This window comes from Uranotaenia lowii, chromosome 1 (assembly GCF_029784155.1).
Source record: "Uranotaenia lowii strain MFRU-FL chromosome 1, ASM2978415v1, whole genome shotgun sequence".
Taxonomy (NCBI): domain Eukaryota; kingdom Metazoa; phylum Arthropoda; class Insecta; order Diptera; family Culicidae; genus Uranotaenia; species Uranotaenia lowii.
Window position 1 is genome coordinate 24,627,011 of NC_073691.1, and position 14,576 is coordinate 24,641,586.

General features: G+C 43.6%; 2 protein-coding genes across 5 annotated transcripts in view; both read right to left on the minus strand.

Annotated features, from left to right (window-relative positions):
• Positions 1–14,576, minus strand: part of LOC129740062 (high affinity copper uptake protein 1) — a 409,058-nt gene that overhangs the window by 283,147 nt on the left and 111,335 nt on the right. The gene's annotated exons all lie outside the window — the stretch shown is intronic.
• LOC129740054 (uncharacterized) overlaps positions 4,957–14,576 on the minus strand; it is a 36,301-nt gene continuing 26,681 nt past the window's right edge. For 2 of the 4 annotated variants that reach the window (XM_055731642.1, XM_055731640.1), the window contains exons 2-4: positions 6,879–10,988; positions 5,927–6,803; positions 4,957–5,830 (exon numbers count right to left, since the gene is read on the minus strand). In XM_055731642.1, the coding sequence (XP_055587617.1) occupies positions 5,402–5,830; positions 5,927–6,803; positions 6,879–10,972 (5,400 nt within the window). In that variant the 5' untranslated portion in view covers positions 10,973–10,988 and the 3' untranslated portion in view covers positions 4,957–5,401. Of the gene's footprint in view, positions 5,831–5,915; positions 6,804–6,878; positions 10,989–14,576 lie in introns of all 4 variants that reach the window. The other 2 variants (XM_055731641.1, XM_055731643.1) reach the window with 2 other exon arrangements.

Below are 14,576 nucleotides of genomic sequence, written 5' to 3' on the forward strand. Positions count from 1 at the left end.
TGTGATCTTGTGGCTTGGTGGTTATGGGCGTGAGCAATCGCAGCAATATTTGAAAACGTATGCACATCAGGCAAATTCAGAGCTATTTGTCAACTTTAGTTCACGTTATATTTGATAAAGTGGCTACTGAGATTGAAATTTTTTTTTTCATAAATTCTTTATCTAAATTTGCGATTCAACTCAACCGCCTATGTCCTACACCTACAATGATTGTTATGCACATTAATCTACTTTATTTTGAGTATCAGGATGCAGAAAAATTGTAAAAACATTGATTTTGACAACATTGACTACATTTGGAGGTATTGAGTACGATCAAGGCAAATCCAGGGCAGCCGGAAAATGACATCGCCAAGAAGTTCAGTGCCGACCGGTGCACCGTCAGAAGGATTCGTCTGGATTTTATCAGGTCAATAAGCAACCGAACCGAACCGAACATTGAAGCAGAATGTAGTTGCCAAAGGACGTGTCCGGAAGTTATACAACAAGGCTCTAACGAAGTACGGTACGACGTATGCATCCTCATGGATGACAAAACGTACGTGAAGATGGATTTTGGGCAGCTTCCAGGCCAAAAATTTTATAAAGTCACTGGTCAGGGTGATGTCCACGGTAAATTCGTTTTTGCCGTTAAGTTTGCAAGGAAGTGTATGATATGGCTAGGCATTTTCAGCTGCGGACGAAAAACCCTGGTTTATGTGACAAACAAGACCATGAACTCTAAGATGTACATTAGATCTCACAAAGGTAAAGTTTTGGCAAGCTGCCACTAGAGCAAAGAGGTACTACATGGGTATCGAGACAACGGGGTTGATTTTGTCCGAAAGGACATCAACCCACCCAACTGCCCTCAATTCCGCCAATGACCGCTGAGGTCAGCAAACAGAGTGTCCAAACTATGATGAGGGGTATTCGCCGAAAAGTTCGAGATTTCATCAAAACCACATCGGAATAATCAGTCAATCAGGTGGCCTAGTTTACTTACAGGTATTCCGGCATCCATGTATATACCTGGCCAGCTGGCAACTCATTGAACATTCTTATTATATAGTCAGTTATGGAGGAAACACATCTTACCTGTCAGCCACTTATGGGATTCGAACCCAAAAGTTTTCTTGCCGATACCGGAAATCGAATCCAGTACGCCTGGCATACCAAAAATAAACTCGCGCCAGCCTTTCCGCTAGACCACATCGGAGTCCTTTTTTGTTATTTTTTTCTTTTAATTGCAATGAAAGATTTACACTTTGAGTTCATAATACTTTTGTTTCGATTACATAGCTCCGAGATAGACCCGTTTTAATGCGTCCAGATTTAAGAGTTCATTGTGGAAAACCGTCTATAAAAACTTTTGAAGGTAGGATTACATACCTGATACATAAAAACTAAGACTGAGTCTTAAGACTCAAAGTCTCTATAATAAATTAAAAAAAAAAAAAAAAGAGTCTTAAGACTTGAGTTCCGAGACCTGAGACATACGACTTAAGACACATAAAACATGAGACGTGGCACCAGAGAAGAGAAAAGTGGGGCGTGAGATGTGAGAAATGAGACAATAGAAGTGCGTAGAAGTACGTGAGATATTTTTGAGGAGATCTCTTGTATAACGACAAGATTTCGCAACAGTTTATTTCCGTCTGATTCTTTTAAAATAGATCAGTAAAAAATTCTATCAACTGCTGCTACATTTTTTGTGTAGGGGAGTGTGCGGTCCATTAAAAAAAATCAATTCACAAAACTGCTATCATTGTCTTGTGTGTGGTATTCGGCCAGATAGCTATTCGATGTCTAGGTGTAATTCCATTCTGGGAATTAAGTAAAATGAGATCCTCGCTGGCGAGTCTCTGTGTTAAGCTCTCAATAAACGAATCGGTCTTCTAGACCTGACATCCGACCAAACCAGACGTGTGTCTCGTGTGTTTATTTTATAAGAAGAAACCCCTGCCTTATTTATAACTATATTTAAAAATGTTAAGTTACAAAATTATAATATTTCCCTGGTTACTTCATTGTGAACATCGACACTGGAACGACTGTGAATTGGAAGAGAATCTGCGACCAATGGTTGATTTTGCATGAGCTGAGCACTTGGAAATAGCGTTTCACAACCACGGGCATCGATGTTAAAGGTCTCTACACTCATAATCGTAAACAGTAAGGGTGTAAGGGGGTGTTTCGAATCAATTCTACTTTCAACTAGGTAGGTAAAAATGATCAAAGCAAATGTTTCATCTTTTCAAAAATTTATTGATATATTTCAATCATCATAGATCTCGGGGTCTATTCCATATATATAATATATAAGTAACTATGCTTCAAGTATTTTTGTTTTGTTTTTTTCCTCTTTTGTTTCTCCTTCCGATACAATCTGCTTCTTTCCTTTGAATAGGTTTTGTCTTGGGTTTTGTTGAAATAAGAATAGTTATCAATAGGGGGTTGTTGTCAATAATTTATAATAATTATAATAATAATATATGTTTTATGTATATATGTATAGGTATAAGTTTTTCCTTCTCTTATTTTTCGATATGGTTTCTTCTACTGTTTTTATTTTCTTCAATAGATTATTTTTAATGTATCTGGCCTTGTTGTTTATAATAGAGCTTACTAAAAAGATAAGGTTTAAATTAAACATACATCCAAGAGTTTGCCTTGTTTGTTTGTCGTTGTTGAAAAACACACACACGTATTTTGTTATCGATGACTGACTGTTTGTTTGTTAGTTTCACTTTTTGCTCCATTTATGCAAGTTTGTTTGTAAAAACATAAGAGTTGAAATGTGTCAATGGTTGGGTTGCGGTAAACATTTTTCCTGTAAATGTTTCCTTGTCATACAGTTAAATAAAACAATCGAGGGAAGGAACTCAAACTGAAATGAATGAATGAACGAATGCTTACTCTATACGTATGTTGAGAAGTTTTTGATTTAATTTAGTTGTTTTTTCACTTCAACTCGTTTGTATTCTCGTCTTCCTTCGATTTATCATTTATAAGTTAACAAAATGAGCAAACGGAATGTTTCGTTTAGTTATTAGTTATTAGTACAATAGTTTTGCTTTTTGGTTTCGTAAAAATGTTTGATTTCATCTCGTTGTGTTTTTTTCTGTCTCCTCTGAACTCGCACAGATGGCACTTAAAGTTTGGTTTTTCCACTTCCGCTTCACTTCGGAATAGAGCGGAATCTGTGCAGGGCTTTTTTCTATTTAGTTGGCTACAAAAAACGTTTTGCTATCTCTCTTTGGGGGGCATATTTTTCTTTGTTTTTTTTTTAGTAATTTAAGTTTTCTAACCGTAGATTGCACTCGTTTTTAAAATTGTTTTTTTCTCTACTATTAAGCTTCTTCAAATCCGAACCAGTGTATTATCGCCTGATCCCGGTGCCTCTTATGATACAAAAATGTCACCACTCAACTAGAACTGATGAGGACGGTGGCCAGGCTTCCGGCGAAAAGGTAAAAATTTTGCTTCTGTACTTTGGTTATCTGCTGTATTTTTAAGTTTGTTTGTTTAAGTTCACTTGTTTCGTGTTAACGTACGGTTTTTTGCTCTTCTACACGCCCTTTTTTCTTTTAAATTTAATAAATTTGCACACTTCTACGGGGCAAAAACTAGCCTTAACGTAAAACTAATTACTAAGAAGCAGTTCACGTCTTCTGTAAGTAGTAATATTGACTTGACTTTTTCTCGCATCATCGTTTTTTTTTCCTCTTTTGAGGGAATAAGTGCGGTGCGATAAATATAAAACAGTAGTAGAGACAGTCAAAATAAATAATCACTAGAAAAATTGGGTGCTAGAATTTACAACGAATCATAAAGTTTACCTACTAAAGTTCGTAAGCTTTAACATGGCTGGTGCTCTCCTAGGAAAATTCACAGCAAAAAAATATAGAATGAAGAAGAGTAATCGCATCAGGCTAAGCCTAAGCTAAGGTGCGTTTCGGAAATGACTTTGCTACCTAGTTGATCTAATTTAAGTAGAGTAAAATTTAAGAGTTTTGTTTTTTGTTGAGTTAGGTCTAGTCGAAGTCGATAGAGGCACATTTTAGTAGAAAAGTATTAACGACAGATTAAAGTAGAATGAAATAACGACAGATAGAGAAAGTTCCTAACATACGATCGAACAATAAATAAGAAGGCTGGCAAACAAAATAATTAACAGTCTTTTTTTTTCTACCTATCATAAAATTACATTCAAAACATAAAAAAATCCAGAGCAGCTTCAGTTAAACAAAAAAAATAGAGAGAAAAGGGTGAAAAAAATATAAAAAATCTAACTGCTAAGTGCGGTGCAACAAACTTATGTTCTACTACTACTCCATTGAAGGGGGTTTAAAAAATCTATCTTCGCCCGAAAACGGTTCCGTGGCCTCTCTCGGCTTTGTACACTAGTTGTGGCGAGAGGCCCAGAATTTTCGAACTTCCTTGTCAATTCCTCAGCGCGCAAAGGCATATAGGTAGTCGTTTAAGCTTTAAACATAGAATCTAATTTAAGTTTAAGAGTTACTACTGATTTAAGCCACTTGCTGGTATGCTGCGCCGGTTTTTTTCGTTTGTTTCCTATGGTTTTAAAAGGCCTCGCTTTGTTTTAAACTTTTGAAAATTTATGTTACAGGTTTCGGAGCGCTTTGTTTTTATTGGGGTTTGTACTCCTACTTTAAACAAGAAAAAAAAAATCAAACGTGTGATCCTACAGCACTAACATAATTTAAAAAAAGACAACCAAAAGTCTTAAATACTAACTCTATTTTGATTTTCGCTTATTGTTTTCTGTTTTGTATTCTCTACTGACTATATCGGTGCAATCGGTAAGCTTTAGGTTTTCATTTTAATTCTTCACTCTTTTTACAGTCGTAGACGTAATTTGGCGAAATACTTAAGTGTACCGGTTCTAAAGTTGTTCTTTTTCTAAAATTGGAACCGGTGCTATTCGAGTGTCTTCCATTGTATTTTTTCTAACAAACTGGGAACAAATCGCCCTTAATCGTTGTGTGAAATTAAAACATTATGGCGATGTGTTAAGTCAGGCATTCGCAGCTTAACCGGGTTCAGCTTAAAACTCTATAATGTCTCTTTTAGTTTTACTTTGTCTTCAAATGGAAATCTTCATATGTACACCTGCTGGGCTTCTTAAAAAGAAAGATCAATCGTTGAAAATCCTACCGATGAGAAATGTTTTGTGAAAAGACGTTGTTGTTGGTTACTTCTTAAAGTAGCAAGTAGTAGTACAGTTCTAAGTAGAATTGGCGGGTTCCTTAAAATTGAAAATGTAATATGTTTGACTAGAATTCTGCGTTGAACCGTTTTTCGTTGGTTTTTTTTCGTTTCCCAAGAGCATACTCGAGAAATAAAAACAACTACCTTACAAGCCTGGGAGGATGCTGTGAAAACAGTAGTGGGGGTCCTACTTCTCTACGCCGAGAAGTTTGGCCGCATCGGAAGCTGACCCCAGCAGCATCCGGTTGAGGATACCTCGATCGCTGATGCCCAGCAAATTTCCAATCAGATGTTCCGACTGACTGAGCTGAACCTTCGGAGGACCTCCACCGGTACGGGTGACCATTGGCAATGGTTGGGTCATCGTCATCATCAGGGGCTGATCCTGTTCATCGCTGTCGCTCATGTCCTCGGAGGTTCCGTTTTTGCTACTGCTACCGAGCCGGGTGCTGCCGCCGCACTTGTGCTTCCGTTGGTGCCGCAACATGCTGTGCTTGAGCGTGAAGCGTCGCTGACAGACGCCACACTGGAAAGGTCGCTCGCCCGAATGGGTTCGCATGTGCCGCCGCAAGTCTTCCGTGGACCAGAAGCGACGAAGGCAGAAGGCGCAAATTACCTGTTAGGGGAAAAAGGAACTTTAGTTCTTACATTCCTATTTTAGGGGATCATTCGTTGTCGTCGTCGTTTTGCTCAAAACTGACCTGCGACCTACCTTCCGATTGGCATAGTCAGGGTACTTGCCGCCACTACGACCACCCTCGCCATTGTAGCCGCTCTCGTCGTCGTCCGGTGATCCAGAAGGAGCTTCGCTTTCTGCTTCCAGGGTACATTTGTTCATGAGCAGAGCGTACTCCTGGCCGTGGCACTGTTTGATGTGATCCAGACAGGAGACGCGATCGGCGTACGAGCAGTTATCGCACAGGTGACACTTGAAGGGTAGATCCGAGTTGACCTGTGGAATAGCTTCCTCCACGCCGCCAATCTTCGGTTCTTCCTTAACCTTTGGGACTTCAACTTCCTCTTCCTGCTGATCACACTCGGGTTGTTCTTTCTCCGGAACATTAGCCTCAGCAACCACATTCTCCTTCACTCGATCCTCCTCCGATTGAATCGTCGATTGAGGTGGCTTCGGACTAACGGGTCTTGAGGTCGGCGGGGTCGGTTTCGATTTGACCATGGCTTCAGCAACGGCCACCGGAACCGGTTCTGGTTTTGGATCCAGCAGATCATCTATCGGAACGGGAATCGACATGGCCGTCTCCACATCGCCATGCTTCCGCAGCAGATGACGATCGCAGTTCGATTTGGTGGTAAACAGCAGGGTGCACTGAGAGCATTTGAAGGGTTTTTGGCCGGTGTGAGTTAGGACGTGGCGCCTCAAGGAACTGGACCACGGGAACATCCGTTGGCAGTAGGGGCAGCTGACCCGATTCGGTGCCAGGCTGTAGGCAGATTTTTTCTTCTGTTGTTGAGCCGAGGATGGGTGCGGGTCGTCCGTTCCGGAGTTGTTACTTTCCGAAGCCGAACCGGACGCTACCAAACCTTCCTCGTCGCTTTGCTCGTGGGACGAAAGAGGAACCTCAGGTCTGCTGTAAGAAAAACCTTTTATTAATAATATTCCAAAGATCTTGGCATCTAACTACTTTTAAGAAGCCGAAATTTACCTAAAATAGTTTTCCAGAGCTACGCTCGTTGCGTTGTCTACCAACTTCGAAACCGGGACCAGATCACCCTCCTCTTTGCCACTGTCCGAACCACCCTTGTTGCTAACTTCCTCTTTTTCCACTTCTTCCATCTCCTTCTCGACCTCCTTCCGCTGTCGGATCGCTTCCTCCAGAATACCCTCGGCAACGGCCTTCGCAGCCTGTTGCCTCTGCTGTTCCTTCTTGGTTTCCTCCAACTTCTGCTTCAGAATCTGATGCTGAAACACCGGACTCTCTCGTTTCACCGGTTCGGCGACTTTAACCACTTCTTCCTCCTCTTCAGGTTCATCCTCATCATCCTCACTTTCATTACCCCTGGTCAAATCCTCGGCATGGAATTCCTCATCGATCACCAACTCCTGTTCGTCTTCTTCCTCGTCCTCATCGTCGGCCCCATGACCATTAGTTTGAGCAACTGGAGCAGCCGTATTCATCTGTTTATGCGGATGTTGATCCATCTTCGTGGCCACGGGACTTATCACCTGATTTAGGTTGTGACCGAAAGAACTCTGCTGCTGCTGAGCGATAATGTTCTGCAGCATACTACTCATACCTCGGGCCGTCAATTCATCTGGAAGCCGAGAGCTTACCGGCGAATGTCCTGCGGCTGCAGCCTTCCCGGATTGTTGAGCCAGGATTGCGTACTTGACCTGGTCGGAAATTCCCATGCCGCCAAAAGCGGCCGCCGCAGCTGCTGCCATGGTCGAAGGATGAGTTGTTGACGATGAAGACTGGTGTTGATGCGAAGAATGATGGTGCATATGGTGATGACCTCTCCCACGCATCATATGATGGCCGCCTCGCTGGCGTTGGGACCAGAACTGCGGATGTTGCTGCTTAATGTGCCGCTCCATGTTAGAGCGGAGCGTGAATCGAGCCGAGCAGTGTTCACAGGCGAACGGGCGTTCGGTTCGGTACCGGCGTTGTTTCTGCTTTGGCATCAGGACTCCGTTTTTAATGACCATTTTGACTGGGCCATTTCCGAGAGGGATGTTTGGCATTTGGGATACGAGATTGCTAGGCATCGAAGGTGGTGGTGGTGGGGGTGGCTGCGACTGCGGTAGTTGTTGCTGTGACTTCTGGAGCACCGGTTGCGGTACCAGGGGGAGTTGTTGAGCATGCTTTTCATTGTTGTTGGGAGGTGGTATCGGTGATTGCTCCCGTGTCGAGGACGGTCCTTTGGGAGATTCTGAGGGGGAGCTGAAGGGGTTACTTATCAGACTGCCGCCGGACATCTGTGGCATCATGGGGAACTCTTTGGGGAAGAAGCTTTTCAGGTCCCCTAGCGGAGGACAGAGGAGTGGGTTCTGCAGGAACAGGGGGTGCAATGGGAAAGCAGGGGTACCGGGGAAGGTGAAGCGGCTGTACAGTTGACTCAGCTGGAAGTAGTGAGCGGGATCCATTTTGCTGAAAGCTTCGCTAAGGAGTTTTTGCTGCATCAGTAGCTGTTGCTTCTCCAGCACGGACAGATCGAGTTTGGGTATTTTGGCCGCCTGTTGCATGTGTTCTTCCTCGTCTTCGTCTTCGGCGTCGTGATCGCCGTGATCGTCTTCATCGTCGTCGAGATCGGAATGGGGATGATCGGAATCGAGATCTGGTTCAGGTTGGCGGACTACCAAGGGTTCCGGTTTCTTGCTCAGATCCAGCGCATCCATGCTGAGATCCATGGGACGAGCTGTTGAATCGTTTTGTTGGGAGATTGGAGTTTCGGGGGTAGCCTTGTCGTAATCCTGCTCTTGAGGTGGAGTCAGCTGGTTCAGCTTCTCCAGGCTTTTGACTTGGATTTTGGCCGGCGTCGTTGGCATAGGAGTATTGTCGATCTTGGTGACCAAGCTCATCGGAACGGGCATGAGCATTTCTTTGAGGTGAGAGACTGGGGTGCTACGATCGGACGGGTGATCGTCCAAATCGCGATCGAAGTCTCCGGCCGGTGGGGTGTTGAACATCTGCATCTTCTTGAGCGGATCGTCGCAGCTGGAGTCTTCCGAGGGGTGGTAAATGATGGCCCTTCGGACTTCGTCTCGCGTAGTTCTTCCGTGCCGGTTTCGGAGGTGCCGCTCACAGTTGGCTTTGGTTGTGAAGGCGTAGTTGCAGAGAGCGCATTCGTACGGTCGATCACCGTTGTGAGTGCGCATGTGCCGGATCAGGGTGGCCTTGTCGTTGATGAGGTACGGGCACATGTTGCATCGGTAGGGACCGGCGCCGGCAGCCGAGACGTGAATCCGGTTGTGACCTTTGAGGGCACGCAGATTGGGAAATACGGCCGAGCATAGCCGACAGGGGAACTCGCCGCGAAGTTTCATTTTGCGAAATTCGGAGGTGAAGGCATCTTGAGCTTCTTCTTCTTGGTCTTTCAGTGGAATGTAGGCGTCTTTGTCGAGCTGCCGGAAGAAACCCCCGGACGAGGTGACGTTGATGATCGATTGGATGTCGGCGAGATCTTTGGTGTCTTGGTGCTGCGGGAAGTTGGCACCACTGTGTTGGTAGTAGCCGGGTTCTTGTTTGATGTCCCGACTCATGATGGGGGAGCTGAAGGATTTGTCCAGGGAGGAAGGTGTCGTTGGGGCCTCCGAGACGTTTGAGGAAATGTTTGATGACATGGTTTTGTTTTGAAGATCAAGGTTGGCGAAGAAATCGTCTCGCTTGAGATCTTCCTCGGAGGAGGCTTCGCTCGTTTTCCACTTTCGCTTTTCGCCGGTTGTTGGGGTACCATATTCGGGAGGTAGTCCGCATTCTTTGTTGTGCATTTCGAGCGTTTTTGAGCAGGGGAACGCTCGGTAGCATTTGGAGCATTCGAACTTTTGACTGGTGACTGGAGTTCGGATGCTTTGCTCGCACATGTTCTTAGCTATAAGAGGAAATTTTTCACTAGAGAAATCCACAAAAGTGAGATCTTTGAAGCCGGGGGTTATGTTCTGGTAGTTGTTGTTCCCACAGCGATGGGCATTTAGCGCCTTGTAGCTTTTGAATACGACCTCACAGTGGCGGCACTTGGCAGGGATTTGGGGGTGCTCCCGATCCATGTGGTTCTCCAGACTTAGCATGCTAGAGAAATCGTTACGGATACAGACGGGGCAGCAGAACTTCTGAACTCCTTCGGTGATCGCACTCTCGAGGATGTTGTTGTTGTTGATATTGCGGATCTTTCGTTTGTAGCCGACATTTTCGTCGGTACTCTTCCGTTTGCCTTCGACGTCGTAGTTGTTGTTGTAGCTATTGTTATTGTTGTTGGAGACTCCGCTGCTGGCACCACTGCTTCCTCCACTATCGGTCGAACCGTCGCTTTCATAGCTTTCTCGCTCGGACTGTTTATGGGTCCGCATGTGCCGGTGCATATTTCCGTTGGTGGTGAAGGTGAGGTTACAGTACTTGCAGTTAAAGGGACGCTCTCCAGTGTGCACCAGCACGTGCCGATCGAGGGACGAGGCCGACGAGAGGACTTTGGAGCAAATTTTGCACACAAACTGTCCATCTCCGTTGTCGCCGGAGGAGCCCGTTTTGTTGTTGTTGTGGGACCGGATATGTTCCGTGAAGTCATGCTTGGTGGATGAAATGTTATCGCAGATTGGGCAGACGTACTTTTTGCCTTCGTCTTCGCCATCTGTTGTGGCTGTCGCTAGTACGTGGTTGTTGTTTTCGACCGAAGCTGCCGCTGCCGCCGCCAGATGCTGATGCAGCAAAGAGTTTGTCGGGCTGCTGTTGCTGTAATTGTTATTGTTCAGGGTGTGGAACTTTCGTCGCAGCATGTTGTCCATGAGGGCGTGCAGATTTTCGCGGGCGCTGTGACTGCCGGGATGGCGCGTGGCCGCCGATTGGAAAAGAGCTGCCGCCGAGCGTCGCTGGCGTTGCTGGTGTCGTTGATGCCGTTGCTGTCGATCTTCCTGATCCGAGTCGACATTATCCGAATCGGCACTTGTGAGCTGGCTGGTTTTACCGGTCAGTAGACTCAGGGATGAGTTGTTGTTGTTTGAGATATCGGTACGGGTTGAGGAACTGATGTCCATCGCTTCCTGGGAATCTGAATCGGAATGGGCCACGTGGTGGTGTCGATCCATTTTGGACGGTTGAGATCTGTTGAGGGCGAAAAAAGAGGAATTCAATTTGTTATTTCTAAACAACGTAATAAAATTTCATAAGAAAAATCGAGAAGTTGGACTTCGGACTCCCGTCGAATGTTATCTCGAAACAAGGTAGGTAGTCATAAAAATGGGATTTTTATCGCAATCAATAATTTGGGCGACTGGACTGGTCGCGCATGATGATGATGATTGACGGATTGCAGCAACACACGTCTCCACGTTTCTACAAGACGAGACTTCCGAACGAACGCCGTGGCATTGAGCGATTTAGGATGATTCAGCCGGAATCTTGATATGGGTAACGTGTAATGAGCTAACTCGCGTTCGCGGTTATCATGCTTCGTAGAGAAGATAAAGGTGTGAATTTGGAAGAGAAAGGAGCAGGAGGCTGCTCTAAATGCCGTTTTATGGCGGGCCCTATTGCGCAGAAAACTTGAAAGGAGCCGACCGGCTGCATTCTTTGATCTTTCAGCTCAATCTCTAGTTTCGGTGAAATGATGTCAGAAGATACAGTCACCGCCGGAGTGATGATTCGGTAGATCATCAAATGGTCAACATCGAGAGTCGCTCTTATCAGTTCTCAACTAACCTGGTGGTATGAAGCCGTGATACGTGATTGATTGTGTCAGCCTTTGGTTGACAGACAGCGGGAAGGGAATTGGGACAAGACAAACATCACTCTTTGACAACAAAGGTGATGAACGCATCCCACCATCTGGTACCTATAGGTACTTATCTACAAATGAGACAAGCCCAAGCGCTCGAAGCTCGATTTTCAAGATAACACAGATCAAAAGTGATTGTTAATGCGATGGCAAGGGGAGCTCTCATTATTTCCGTTTCGAAGAAAAGTGACACGAAGTTATTAGGTTTAAGAAGGTAGGTTCCAAAGAATAGGGGAGTTATTTTGATCGACTTCTGGTAACAAAAGTCGACAAAAACCAATCAAAACGATAGAACTAAAGACGAACTTTCGACAAGAGGATTCCCCCGACCGGAAATCGTTCCAGAGAAAAGTGTGATGATTTAACAACAATTTGATCTACGGTTCGAGATACCAAATTAGTATGATCGGGTGATGACAATTTTTATTTCCGAGAAGTAAGATCTTATGAGCTGCGTGCTTCTCTCAATCTCAACCGAGTTAAGCGGGTGCATTTATTATCATTTTCATCAGTCGCTCGTTGCCTCCCTCGCACACGTAGCTCTATAACATCTCGTACGGGCATGGGAAACTTTATTGGACGATGGACTGGGGAGAGGTTTAATTTTTAATTCGAGGCATATGATTTGAATGTTAATTCTGGTTGACTGCATTTAATCAGCACCGGAAGGTACTTTTTCTGTCTCGGCAGTCTTTCTCCCTAGTTGTTTCGTTGAGATCTCGATGCGGTTTTATCTCAACACAACACTTAAAACCTGCTGTGATTGGGATGTGATTGATGGTAGTTGGGAGATGTGACGTGTAATTTCACTGCACATGGTGTCAGTTGCTGCGTTGCTATCTGAAATAAAATAAACCATCAAACGTTATATAACAAATCCTGAATATTCACTTTCTCAACGAGGGAAACAAAAGAATTTACCTAGTTTTTTCAATTTTTTTTTTTGAGATTTTTGCTTCAATCAAGAATTAGCATTTTCTTGCTAAACTGAAGACCTCTTTTAATTTTTTAAATGTAAAAAATGTGTAAAAGAACTTACTTTGCGTTTCGAATGCGTTTTTCGTCAAATTTCACTTCAAAGTACGAGAGAAAACCCACCAAAAGTCAATTCCACTATCGTTTCTTACACTATGCGCTTAGAAGATCTCAAGTCCGGGTAAAACTGCCTGGCATGCTAACCTACATTAGAAGATATTTGATTTTGGAAGAAAATTTTGAACCATATCCGAATCAAAAGTCTAAACAAGACAAATAAAAAAAGGAGTTGAGCTCCCACTCAAGACGAAAAAAAAAACCATGGGTTATCGTTCGGATTATAAATTTCCTACGGAACATAATAAGGTTAAGCAGAGGAAGTCGTCAGCAAGAGATAAATTTAACTATCGAAAGCAATAAAAAGGTTGGTGGTTTGTTTTGTTCTGCTTGTGATTTAAGTCTTCCAATATTTAAGGAAAAAAGCATGGGGATCATTCGAGGATTATAGATGGAGACTTAAACGAGCGAAATTTATCCTCGGGAAGCATTTCGTTGGAACCAACTCTACCAGAGTTAAAATTTTACCTTTTTTTTAACAATCTAACTAATACACTCATTTTAGAGAGCTCTATCTCCGAGGATCGGATCCATAACAAGCGACTTCTCGATCACAAGCTTTAAAATGTACTATCGGCTAACCTAAATTTTGCGGTTTTCAGGTGAACTGGGACTAGATTCAAGTTTATGTAAGTTTTCACTCAACAAATTATTGGAAATTGAGTTTCTGATTCCTCATACACAATATATTTTATACTTAGAATAGAAAGGCTTGTGATATAGCTCAGTTGGCAAGTCTGTTGCCTCCTGAGCCGATGTCCGCGAGTTCGAGCCCAAGAGTAAACATCGAACACAGTTGTACCGGATAAGTTTTTCAATAACGATCTGCCAACTGCACCGTTGATAAAGTTGCGAATGCCATAAAGATGGTAAAACGACTATAATCGAAACAAAAAAAAACTTAGAATAGAAAGTCTTCCGGGATAAAAAAAAATAGTAAAACCACTCAGATGATCTTTGCCAACCGTCAAAACTATTAAAAAGAGTTTCAACTTTGTTTTTTTGATTAGCCAAGCCAAATTCATCTGAAGAATGACAGAAACTGAGACAACTGGGATTAAAATGCACCGGTTTCTAGCATAGGAAAGTTTCTCCTGCTTTCAATTGTAAAGGGCGAACACGAAATTATTGCGACACATTCAACAGGGCATAGCTTTTTTACCATTGGGTAAAAATCAACTAACATTTGCACACTTCCTCATTAATGTGTATTGTTTACATGTTGTCAAACTCGAAGTCGTGTTTTTCGATTCAACGAAAATAGAGGTGAACCAACACGAGTCGAGAGAACAAATTCTTTGCAAACACCTGGAATTTAAAAATGTTGAAGCGGTTCCAGGTGCGGTTGACGTTGGACCACGGCAAAGGAGCTGGAAGAAAACCGGGACCGGGGAACAAAAAGACGGAGGGAAAGGTAAAATGGATGATTTAAGCAAATCCCAACGTCTCAAGTCGTGATTTACCTAAGAAGATCGGCATGTCGCAGATCTACGCAGTGGCAACAATCGACACCTAAAACTCGAGCACGGAAGATTTTCGAGAAGATGCTGACAAAATGCTGCTGCTGTGTGATGGACGACGAAACGTATACAAAAGCCGATTTTAAGCAAATTCCGGGATTGGAATTTTTCGCCAGCAAGAGCAAGTTAGACGTGGACGACAAATTTAAAAAGAAACACATGTCGAAGTTCGCCTTCAAATGTCTCGTTTGGCAGGCCATCTGCTCTTGCGGATTGAGGAGTAAGCCTTTCGTGACAAAGGGTACAGTAAATGGCGAGATCTACAAATGCTAGTGCCTCGAGAAGCGCCTTTTGCCGATCTTG